The 13,165-nt window shown below is 44.0% G+C and overlaps 1 protein-coding gene across 1 annotated transcript in view; it reads left to right on the plus strand.

Moving 5' to 3' along the window:
- The first annotated feature begins 1,253 nt into the window (after positions 1-1,253).
- Positions 1,254-13,165, plus strand: part of LOC110500891 (actin filament-associated protein 1) — a 158,934-nt gene continuing 147,022 nt past the window's right edge. The window contains exon 1 of the mRNA XM_036958234.1: positions 1,254-1,401. Within this exon, the coding sequence (XP_036814129.1) occupies positions 1,365-1,401 (37 nt within the window). The 5' untranslated portion in view covers positions 1,254-1,364. The remainder of the gene's footprint in view (positions 1,402-13,165) is intronic.

The raw sequence follows: 13,165 nt of genomic DNA on the forward strand, positions 1-13,165 counted from the left end.
TTTTGTTGAGTTTTTTTCTTCTTATTTTACTTCGCTGGTTTGCAAGAAATACTGATGTCCATCTTTAAATAAAGGTTTCATTCAGTACCATTTCTTTTGCCATGTTCTGTGTTTTTATGGTAACTTAAAGGCCCAGTGCAGTCAAAAAACGGGATTTTCCTCTTCTTTACATATATTTTCATACTATGAGGTTGGAATAATATTGTGGAAATGATGATCATGCCCTTTTAGTGTAAGAGCTGTTTGAAAAGTCCATCTGAAATGTCTGCCTGTATTGATGGGATGGAATTTTGGCCTCCCTGGTGATGTCATCAGACGATTAAATTAGTTAATAGACCATTAGGAAAGAGAGTTCCAAACTTCTCTGCCAATAATGGCTGGTTATCAGTGTTCCCCTACCTACCCAGACCACTCCTAGACAGTCCCTAGCTAAATTATTGCTTGAGAAATTAGTCTTTGCTAAGAAGCGTTTTTTTGTTGTGTGCAATTATTATGGAAAACAATCACATTAAGGTACTTCATTGTTACCCATAAATTATTTGATATTGAGTTAAAAACGGCTGCAATTGGAATGCCAGAATGCTGACTGTTTGGATGGTTGTCTGAGCTGTCACTGAAATCTATTTTGTGTTGTTCTCAGACAAACTAACGTGTCACAGTAGTATCAATTGAGAGTAGCTACGTTTTTACGTGATAGTCTACTCTTCAGTGTGGTGTGAGGAAACTAGTCGTTCCAGACAGACAAGGATACAACATCCTTATTGGTTGATACCCGTTTAGTCTGTCTCAAAACTGAATTAGAACAGGACATTAGAAGTAGGTCTTGTAAATAAATATTTAATTTTATCTGAAGTTTTCTCATGTGTTGCTCTGGTACACATCTGTCCGGGACGGAGAGTCTTGCTACTGAATCATTTTCCTACGGAGTGAATACATTATGTTGAAACAGGTGCTGATGAGAGGGAGTGATTCATTCTATGAATCATTGTTGTCATTTGATTCATAATGGTTTCATATGGCCTGCCGAGTAAACCAGACAGTAGGTTGAGAATACCTCCATTCTGTATTACTACTGTACCTTGATGCTGATAGTGGTCCGCGTTCTCAAAAGCACTAACTAGTATAGATATTTAAAAATAAATGACCAAAGACCCCTTATATTATTCGCTGTGATTGGGCAAGCCCATGTAAGCTACGACTGTGATTGGCTACTATCTGTGTCCATCTGGTCCCCTGTGTTTCTTGACAGCTAGAATCGGCGTCTGTCCCATCACACACCGAAAGGAAGCAAGGAGCGCTTGGAGGAGAGGCGCGGACGTGCTTTTCTATTGTCACGGGGAAGAACACAGGAGAAGTACACACCCATGAGTTATCTCCGCGACATGGACAAAAACGGGAAAGGTACGACTTTTTGGTTTACGTCTGGTATCCTACTTTAAGTCATTGTTATACTACTCTTGCACTTTGTTGTAAGAAATTGTGCATTGTTTTTAGACGACAACGAGCAGGCTTGTAACAATGTACGTTACTGGTATGTATCGATACAGTAGCATGCTATCACCTTGACGGGTGTAGCATTTGTATTTGAGGAAAAAAAGGGTGTTGTTTAATTGTCAAATGTATTATCACAACAATTGCTTTCAGTGTCCTTGTTCGTTTTTCCCTTGTTTTGGCCAAATATTTTCACTTTAGCTGAGTTCCATGGAGTGGTTATGTGCCAAATATTGTTTCAAATATTGTTTCATGCGAATGTGTATCAATTCAACATACAACCAACAAGGTTGCTACAGAGGGATGGAAAGGCACAACACAAAGGACCACGAGGTGTAGACCGACAGGAGGTCCTGTCTGTCTTCAGAGGAGCACGCTGCAGCGTGATTAATTGATAGGCTAATGGGCTCGAGGGAGATTGTTCTCACGACACCTCCCAGCCTCAACAGCAGTCTGGAACACAGTGGGTGTGTTACATTTGCTTTCTCCCCTCTTTCCTCTCATCAGAACTGATACAGAAATTAGATGGAAGCGAATTGTGCCGAGAAGCATCATCCATGTAGAATCATCCATTAAGCCTATTCTATTAAGCCTCATCCATGTAGCCTCATCCATTAAGCCTATTCTATTAAGCCTCATCCATGTAGCCTCATCTATAAAGCCTCATCCATGTAGCATCATCCATTAAGCCTCATCCATGTAGATTCATCCATTAAGCCTCATCCATGTAGCATCATCTATTACGCATCCATGTAGCATCATCCATTAAGCCTCATCCATGTAGCCTCATCCATTAAGCATCATCCATTAAGCTTCATCCATGTAGCCTCTTCCCTGTATGTGTGTAGTAACCTACTGCTGCTGTCTTGGTAAAGAGATCTTGACTTTTAGGTAGTACACTTTCCCCAGGGTCACAGGTGTGGCTAGAGTCAAGGACAGGGAACCAAATAAAGCCTGGTCTGGAAGGGATCAACTGGCTCTGGTAACCTGCAACACCTGCTCCTGCTGCAGATTGAGACTAAAAGGAGGAGGGGGGGTCAAGCATCTTAATGATAGAACAAATCCAATTCATCATATCCAGTTGGGAACAGGGCGGGAAAAACTGTTGGGTTTGGATTAATCAGACTACTTGTTTAGGAAGGCACACGTTTGAAGGGATAAGCAATAACTGGAAATGGCACACACTTACCATTGACTTCAGCCATTCATAAATGTGCATTTTAGATTAGCTTGGCTAATATAGCTTGGCTAATATAGCTTGGCTAATATAGCTTGGCTAATATAGTGTGGCTAATATAGCTTGGCTAATATAGCTTGGTTAATATAGCTTGGCTAATATAGTTTGGCTAATATAGCTAGGCTAATATAGCTTGGCTAATATAGGCATGTCTAGCCCTACTTGGTCATTGGGCCTTTGACCTAGTCTCCATCTCTACCTTAGCTGACCTGTCTTATTTTTTCACGAGGAACTTGTTGTGGTGGGAAAAGTATCCCTGGAAGCTTCACTTCTACTGCTTTTGTGTTTTATTTTTACCTCTAACTGTGTGTTCCTGGGGCTGGGTATTTCCCCAGCTCTTCTTGGAAGCCCAGCCAATCTGCCACAGTCAGTCCAGACAGGCAGTCCCTGTAACAATGGACAATGGAAGGCAATCCTACTGTACACATCCTGCTAGCCCTTTAGCCACAGTATTGGGCCAACACTGTTTGATTCGCATAATGGCACCCTATTCCCTATGGGCTCTGGTCAAACGTAGTGCACTATATAGGGAATATGGCTCTGGTCAAAAGTAGTGCACTATACAGGGAATAGGACTGTAGTATAAAGTAGTGCACTATATAGGGAATAGGGTGCCATTTGGAAGACACTGTGTTACAGAACCAGTAAAACGGAGGTCGAAGACGTGGAGCGCACACACGTACTGTAGGTCCCCTGTGACAACTTTCTTGTCCCATGTCCAGATTGAAACACAATGAGTAGCAGCTATTAAGTGGCAGCGCCTCAGTGGTTAACTTCCCAAGGTGTGGCAGGTCACTTAGGTTGGAATAGGACCCCTACTGGTGAGGAGTGGTATGGTTTGGAGTTGAACCTGAGGTTCGACTTCAATCACCTGTCAATAGGTTGAACTAAGAATGTGGGCAGTTTGAAAGGAAGTCACTTGAGGTAGTCTTATTGGTGTGGTAATGATAGGTAGTCTTAATGGTGTGGTAATGATAGGTTGTCTTAATGGTGTGGTAATGATACAGGTGGTAGTCATAATGGTGTGGTAATGATAGGTTGTCTTAATGGTGTGGTAATGATACAGGTGGTAGTCATAATGGTGTGGTAATGATAGTTGTCTTAATGGTGTGGTAATGATAGGTAGTCTTAATGGTGTGGTAATGATACAGGTGGTAGTCTTAATGGTGTGGTAATGATAGGTAGTCTTAATGGTGTGGTAATGATAGGTAGTCTTAATGGTGTGGTAATGATAGGTAGTCTTAATGGTGTGGTAATGATAGGTAGTCTTAATGGTGTGGTAATGATACAGGTGGTAGTCTTAATGGTGTGGTAATGATAGGTAGTCTTATTGGTGTGGTAATGATAGGTAGTCTTAATGGTGTGGTAATGATAGGTAGTCTTAATGGTGTGGTAATGATAGGTAGTCTTAATGGTGTGGTAATGATAGGTAGTCTTAATGGTGTGGTAGTGATAGGTAGTCTTAATGGTGTGGTAATGATACAGGTGGTAGTCTTAATGGTGTGGTAATGATAGGTAGTCTTAATGGTGTGGTAATGATAGGTTGTCTTAATGGTGTGGTAATGATAGGTTGTCTTAATGGTGTGGTAATGATACAGATGGTAGTCTTAATGGTGTGGTAATGATAGGTAGTCTTAATGGTGTGGTAATGATAGGTAGTCTTAATGGTGTGGTAATGATAGGTTGTCTTAATGGTGTGGTAATGATACAGGTGGTAGTCTTAATGGTGTGGTAATGATAGGTAGTCTTAATGGTGTGGTAATGATAGGTAGTCTTAATGGTGTGGTAATGATAGGTAGTCTTAATGGTGTGGTAATGATAGGTAGTCTTAATGGTGTGGTAATGATACAGCTGGTAGTCTTAATGGTGTGGTAATGATAGGTTGTCTTAATGGTGTGGTAATGATACAGGTGGTAGTCATAATGGTGTGGTAATGATAGGTTGTCTTAATGGTGTGGTAATGATACAGGTGGTAGTCTTAATGGTGTGGTAATGATAGGTTGTCTTAATGGTGTGGTAATGATAGGTAGTCTTAATGGTGTGGTAATGATAGGTAGTCTTAATGGTGTGGTAATGATACAGGTGGTAGTCTTAGTAGATCTGATATTTCTAGAGAGACATTTTCATTTGTCATCGTGACAGCAGATGTTGCAGCAGACTGTTATTTTAAAAGGCTATATCTCTCAATCCTCAGTAGCCTACCCTGTAAATCAATTGTATGTAAGCCTGATACAGTTGGCTACGTGACCAATTGTTGTAATGTAATCCTAATTTATTGAGATTTCTGGCAGCTGGTTCCATTATATCCCGACCATGCCGGTGCTGTGGGCGCTGCTAATGGCTCACATCAACACCATTATTCCAGAAACCCTAGACTCACTCCAATTTGCATACCGCCCAAACAGATCCACAGATGATGCAATCTCTATTGCACTCAACACTGAGAATGCTATTCATTGACTACAGCTCAGCGTTCAACACCATAGTACCCTCAAAGCTCATCACTAAACTAAGGATCCTGGGACTAAACACCTCCCTCTGCAACTGGATCCTGGACTTCCTGACGGGCCGCCCCCAGGAGGTGAGGGTAGGTAGCAACACATTTGCCACGCTGATCCTCAATACTGGGGCCCTTCTGGGGTGCGTTCTCAGTGCCCTCCTGTACTCCCTGTTCACTCATGACTGCATGGCCAGGCACGACTCCAACACCATTATTAAGTTTGCAGACGACACAACAGTGGTAGGTCTGATCACCGACAATGACGAGACAGCCTATAGGGAGGAGGTCAGAGACCTGGCCGTGTACTGCCAGGACAACAACCTCTCCCTCAACGTAACCAAGACTAAGGAGATGATTGTGGACTACAGGAAAAGGAGGACCAAGCACGCCCCCATTTTCATCGGCTGCAGTGGAGCAGGTTGAGAGCTTCAAGTTCTTTGGTGTCCACATCACCAACAAACTATCATAGTCCAAACACTTCAAGACAGTCGTGAAGAGGGCACGACAAAGCCTATTCTCCCTCAGGAAACTAACAAGGTTCTACAGCTGCAATATCGAGAGCATGGTTGCATCACTGCCTGGTATGGCAACTGCTCGGCCTCTGACCGCAAGGCACTACAGAGGGTAGTACGTACGGCCCAGTACATCACTGGGGCCAAGCTCCCTGCCATCCAGCAGCTCTATACCAGGCGGTGTCAGAGGAAGGCCCTAAAAATTGTCCAAGTCCCCAGCCACCCCAGTCATAGACTGTTCTCTCTACTACCGCCTGGCAAGCGGTACCGGAGCACCAAGTCTAGGACAAAATGGCTTCTCAACAGATTTTACCCCCAAGCCATAAGACTCCTGAACAGGTAATCAAATGGCTACCTGGACTATTTGCATTGTGTGCCCCGCCCAGCCTCTCTTTTACGCTGCTGCTACTCTCTGTTTATCATATATGCATAGTCCCTTTAACCATATCTACATGTACATACTATCTCAATCAGCCCGACTAACCGGTGCCTGTATATAGCCTCTCTACTGTATATAGCCTCTCTACTGTATATAGCCTCTCTACTGTATATAACCTCTCTACTGTATATAGCCTCTCTACTGTATATAGCCTCTCTTTTCTGAATATAGCTTCTCTACTGTATAGAGCCTCTCTACTGTATAGAGCCTCTCTACTGTATATAGCCTCTCTACTGTATATAGCCTCTCTACTGTATATAGCCTCACTACTGTATATAGCCTCTCTACTGTATATAGCCTCTCTACTGTATTTAGCCTCGTTACTGTATATAGCCTCTCTACTGTATATAGCCTCTCTACTGTATATAGCCTCTCTACTGTATATAACCTCTCTACTGTATATAACCTCTCTACTGTATATAGCCTCTCTACTGTATATAACCTCTCTACTGTATATAGCCTCTCTACTGTATATAGCCTCTCTACTGTATATAACCTCTCTACTGTATATAACCTCTCTACTGTATATAACCTCTAAACTGTATATAACCTCTCTACTGTATATAGCCGCTCTACTGTATATAGCCTCTCTACTGTATATAGCCTCTCTACTGTATACAGCCTCTCTACTGTATATAGCCTCTCTACTGTATATAGCCTCTCTACTGTATATAGCCTCTCTACTGTATATAGCCTCTCTACTGTATATAGCCTCTCTACTGTATACAGCCTCTCTACTGTATATAGCCTCTCTACTGTATATAGACTCTTTACTGTATATAGCCTCTCTACTGTATACAGCCTCTCTACTGTATATAGCCTCTTTACTGTATATAGCCTCTCTACTGTATACAGCCTCTCTACTGTATATAGCCTCTCTACTGTATATAGCCTCTCTGCTGTATATAACCTCTCTACTGTATATAACCTCTCTACTGTATAGAGCCTCTCTACTGTATATAGCCTCTCTACTGTATATAGCCTCTCTACTGTATATAGCCTCTCTACTGTATATAACCTCTAAACTGTATATAGCCTCTCTACTGTATATAGCCTCTCTACTGTATATAGCCTCTCTACTGTATATAGCCTCTCTACTGTATATAGCCTCTCTACTGTATATAGCCTCTCTACTGTATAGAGCCTCACTACTGTTATTTTTCATTGTCTTTTTACTGTTTTTATTTCTTTACTTACCTATTGTTCACTTAATACTTAAAAAAAATGAACTGTTGGTTAGAGCCTGTAAGTAAGCATTTCAGTGTAAGGTCTACTACACCTGTTGTATTCAGCGCACGTGACAAATAAACTTTGATTTGATTTGATCACTATTGGACATCTTGGCCCCTGGGACTGGGTGTGTAGTCGCGAGTCAGCGTGGGGCGCACAGAGCAAACATCTACTGCGACGGCCAAGATACGATACTGTTCCCCTGCCATTCATCTGTGTTGAGTAATACCCTACCATCACCATTGGTTTTAGTGATGACAACACACAGGGTAATACTACACCCATGTTGATTAAATGTTGATTAAATGTTGATTAAATGTTCGCAGTGGGGTTTCGTTCTCTGTTTCTTGTCATGCAGGGAAAGGTGGGGTTAGCTCGGAGGGGAACTGAGCCAATGCATCTTCTGTCTTTCTCCATCAATGCTTCTCTGTTTGTTCTCTCATTCTGTAAAATCAATCTGTTTTCTCTTCATTTCCTTCCAACCCAACTTTCTCTCTCTGTCTCTTTCTCTCTCTCTCTCTGTGGTGGTTATGAGTGTACCATGCTGTGTCTGAGGACAGTGTTTCCCAGACTCCCTCTGTCTGTGCTGTGTCTCTGTTGGATACAGTGAGGCTGGTGGACTGTGCCGCAGGGTGGTTTGCTGTAGTCTCTCTCTCTCTCTCTAATTCCTCAGAGTCTGTTGAGCTCTGCAGTCTTTAGTTGAGGCCTTCAGGAAAACAACCCTCCCCCATATGTAAGAAGGCAGATTAATGAAGGGAACATATTGTGTGTGAGCATACTACATAGGGGTGTATGCTTGTGATTGAGTTACCCCAAGGCACTTAGATTTGTGTGTATTGTTGTGAAATTGTTAGGTATTAATGCACTGTTAGAGCTAGAAACACAAGAATTTCTCTACACCCGCAATAACATTCACGCTCTGAATGGCACACATACAATCCATGTGTCAAATGTCTCAAGGCTTAGAAATCCTTCTCTAACCCGTCTCCTCCCCTTCATCTACACTGATTGAAGTGGATTTAACAAGTGACATCAACAAGAGATTATAGCTTTCACCTGGAGTCAGCTGTTCAGTCTATTTCATAGAAAGCGCAGGTGTCTCTAATGTTTTGTACACTCTGTGTAAATCTAGGCATAGCTCCTCCATCACTCTGCCCACATCTCACTGTCTACAGTCATTTGAAACTGCTATCTATTTGATTTCATGTTCAGAATCATTACTCCACTAATATTTCAGACTTAAAGATCACCACTAGTGACAGGAGTTGAATCCCTGAGGTAAAATCTGAGGTTCAAATGTGATTCATGAGAGTGCATCCCTGGCTGACGCTCTGTACTTGCTGGTGCTTGTGTTATGAGTACCATCGCTCTACGACTACCATGTTGTTATGAGTACCATGGTGTTATGAGGACCATGGTGTTATGAGGACCATGGTGTTATGAGTACCATGGTGTTATGAGTACCATGTTGTTATGAGTACCATGATAACCATGGCGTTATGAGTACCATGTTGTTATGAGTACCATGATAACCATGGCATTATGAGTACAATGTTGTTATGAGTACAATGTTGTTATGAGTACCATGGTGTTATGAGTACCATGGTGTTATGAGTACCATTGCTCTATGACTACCATGTTGTTATGAGTACCATGATAACCATGGCATTATGAGTACCATGGCGTTATGAGTACCATGATAACCATGGTGTTATGAGTACCATGATAACCATGGCGTTATGAGTACCATGGCGTTATGAGTTCCATGATAACCATGGTGTTATGAGTACCATGATAACCATGGCGTTATGAGTACCATGGCGTTGTGAGTACCATGGCGTTGTGAGTACCATGGCGTTGTGAGTACCATGTGGTTATGAGTACCATGTGGTTATGAGTACCATGGCGTTGTGAGTACCATGGCATTGTGAGTACCATGGCGTTGCTTATTGCTTGGCTTCAAGTCGGGGTACAAGCGACAACGTTCTGACAAGGCTGGCATCTGGAGCCGAAGTGATTTGGTAGTTCAACCTGGGATGACACGGGTTCATCAAACTAGCATTGGGGTCATTTTGAATATTACATTTTTCCGTAGCAGACAACCATGTCTCTTCATTCTATTTCATTTGATAGCCCTCTCGGCAACAGTTTTCACTGTTTTTCTAGGATATCTGAGACATCTGATATGTGTGTTGAACTGAACTGTTCTTGTTTAGACTTTTACGTAGGCACGTACTGTACGTGTGGCAAAACAACATGTTTTGAACATCTCCGATATCATTTCCCTGTTAGCGCTAGGTTACTGGAAGCCTGTCTCCCGTCCTGGCTGGCAGCTGAGTTCTGAATGTCCTCTGGTGTTATCACAATGTTAGCCCTGTCTGTCGTCCTACACACACACACAGGTACTCTCCTTCCCAGGTTCTCTGTTCCCCTCAGGGCAACAAAAACATGACAGAAGTAGAAACCTCAAAGCCGCAGAGGGAGAAACTAAAAAAACACTTCTCTCCAACACAGCACAAAACAGCCCTTTGTAATTCAGTCATGGGTCTAAATGTTTTTTTTGGGTGTCTTAAGTTTGGAAGTTGTTCTCAATAGCTCTGACTCTGTCTGTGAACCGTTTTTAACAGGAGAAAAAGCTGCTAATCAGATCACAAGATCAATCTGTAGTTGATCGAGGGGACGTTTCAGAGAGGAGTGTGTCTCTGAGACACACTGAGGCATCTAGGTTTATTTGAAGAGGGGTTGTTCCATTTAAATGGCATCAGATCGACTCTCTCCTCTGAAGAGTCTACTGTGGGGCATGTATTTTGGGGTGTGTCTTTTCACTTTGTCTGTGAGTGACTGTGTGTTTGTGTGTGTGAGTTTGCATTCATGTGTGTGCTTGTCTCTCCGCCTGTGTGTGTGTGTCTACAACAGCCAACTCCTGGTATTTGAGATGGAACCACAGGGCTGTGAGTCAGTGTCTGAAATGAGGTGACTGCTGCAGGCTTCTTCATTCCTCTCTACACCACTTCTCACAAAGGGGCAGAGGACTGAGCAGAGCAGCCTCTCTTTGTCTCTCTCCAGCTCCTCCTCCTCTCTGTCTTTCACCTTCACTCTATAATACCATTCTTCCGTAAACCGTGACCTTGTTCTCAGTCTGACCTTGTTCTCAGTCTGACCTTGTTCTCAGTCTGACCTTGTTCTGAGTCTGGTCTCTCCATAAAATCTCTCATTCCTACTTTCTTTCCATCTGACCCAATAGTGTCTCTCTCTCTTTCTCTCTCTCATTCTTCCTTTCTACCTCTCTAATGAGGGTGTCTGTAAGATAATGGCTGAAGTCCCTCCCTCTCTTCTCTCCAGTATTCCCAGTAGGACAGGAGGAGTGATCTGGTCTCCCTGTGTGTGTCTCTGACGTTACTCCCTGAACGGTGATCTGGTCTCTCTGACGTTTCTCCCTGAATGGTGATCTGGTCTCCCTGTGTGTCTCTCTGACGTTACTCCCTGAACAGTGATCTGGTCTCTCTGACGTTACTCCCTGAACGGTGATCTGGTCTCTCTGACACACACACACACACACACACACACACGCATGCATACACACATACACACACACACACACACACACGCATGCATACACACATACACACACACACGCACACACACACGCGCATGCATACACACACACACACACACACACACACACACACACACACACGCGCATGCATACACACATACACACACACACACACACACACACACACACGCACACACACTCTCTCGCACACACACACACACACACACACACACTAGCCCACAGTTCTAACTGTCAACACCAGACAGGGGACGCAGCCATCACATTCCTCCAATCAGTGTGTGTGTGTGTGTGTGTGTGTGTGTGTAGCCTCAGCCAGGGATATTGTACCCTATTTGATGTGCAGCGGTCCGTCCTCTGGGCTTTTTAATAAAGAAGCCTGTTATCTGTAATAAGCAATAATAACAGGTCTCTCTGGGCTGAGAAGAGGTCCTTCTCATATCCTAGTAGAGGAAATTAATCTGTGCTGGACACTGTGTGTTTGGTAAGGCTGTGTGTGTTGAGATCTGGGCTAGACACTGTGTTTGGTAAGGCTGTGTTTTGAGGTCTGGGCTGGACACTGTGTGTTTAGTAAGGCTGTGTGTGTTGAGGTCTGGGCTGGACACTGTGTTTTTGGTAAGGCTGTGTGTGTTGTTGGTAAGGCTGTGTTTTGAGGTCTGGGCTGGACACTGTGTGTTTGGTAAGGCTGTGTGTGTGTTGAGGTCTGGGCTGGACACTGTGTGTTTGGTAAGGCTGTCTGTGTTGAGGTCTGGGCTGGACACTGTGTTTTTGGTAAGGCTGTGTGTGTTGTTGGTAAGGCTGTGTTTTGAGGTCTGGGCTGGACACTGTGTTTGGTAAGGCTGTGTGTGTTGAGGTCTGGGCTGGACACTGTGTTTTTGGTAAGGCTGTGTGTGTTGTTGGTAAGGCTGTGTGTTGGTCTGGGCTGGACACTGTGTTTTTGGTAAGGCTGTGTGTGTTGAGGTCTGGGCTGGACACTGTGTTTGGTAAGGCTGTCTGTGTTGAGGTCTGGGCTGGACACTGTGTTTTTGGTAAGGCTGTGTGTGTTGTTGGTAAGGCTGTGTGTTGGTCTGGGCTGGACACTGTGTTTTTGGTAAGGCTGTGTGTGTTGTTGGTAAGGCTGTGTTTTGAGGTCTGGGCTGGACACTGTGTTTGGTAAGGCTGTGTGTGTTGAGGTCTGGGCTGGACACTGTGTTTGGTAAGGCTGTGTGTGTTGAGATCTGGGCTGGACACTGTGTGATTGGTAAGGCTGTGTGTGTTGTTGGTAAGGCTGTGTGTTGGTCTGGGCTGGACACTGTGTTTTTGGTAAGGCTGTGTGTGTTGTTGGTAAGGCTGTGTGTTGGTCTGGGCTGGACACTGTGTTTTTGGTAAAGCTGTGTGTGTTGTTGGTAAGGCTGTGTTTTGAGGTCTGGGCTGGACACTGTGTTTTTGGTAAGGCTGTGTGTGTTGGTCTGGGCTGGACTTAGTTGTTGAATAAGATATCCTCTGTGCTACTGTGCTGGTAAAGTAAAGGCTGGTTGTTATAGAACAAAGCTATAGTAACTTTTAAATACAAAGTTGGATTGAGAGAGACAGGAGGGCTAGAGGGAGAGACTGCCAGGTGTTTAGGGCTAGAAGAAGAGACTACCAGGTGAGGAGACTGCCAGGTGTTTAGGGCTAGAGGGAGGGGTAGAAGAAGAGACTGCCAGGTGAGGAGACTGCCAGGTGTTTAGGGCTAGAGGGAGGGGTAGAGGGAGAGACTGCCAGGTCAGGAGACTGCCAGGTGTTTAGGGCTAGAGGGAGGGCTAGAGGGAGAGACTGCCAGGTCAGGAGACTGCCAGGTGTTTAGGGCTAGAGGGAGAGACTGCCAGGTCAGGAGACTGCCAGGTGTTTAGGGCTAGAGGGAGGACTAGAGTGAGAGACTGCCAGGTGTTTAGGGCTAGAGGGAAAGCTCCACCCAAAGCTCCACCAGCTAGGTACACGGTCGTCAAGGTTCTCATTAGCAGCTTTGAGAATGTCCTTGTATAGTATGCTCTCCCTTTAGGGGGCTTTTTGTTTTGCAGGACCGACCCTACCAAGCAGGCTCAGAATCTTGAGGGGGTTGTGCTGCTCCAGGTTTCTGACAGCATTTTGGCTGCATACAGACCGCTTACAGCAGGCCAATAAAACAGATAGGGACTTCTCCTTAGTATCTGGGTCATTCAGG

The sequence above is a fragment of the Oncorhynchus mykiss genome, chromosome 21 (assembly GCF_013265735.2).
Source record: "Oncorhynchus mykiss isolate Arlee chromosome 21, USDA_OmykA_1.1, whole genome shotgun sequence".
NCBI lineage: Eukaryota > Metazoa > Chordata > Actinopteri > Salmoniformes > Salmonidae > Oncorhynchus > Oncorhynchus mykiss.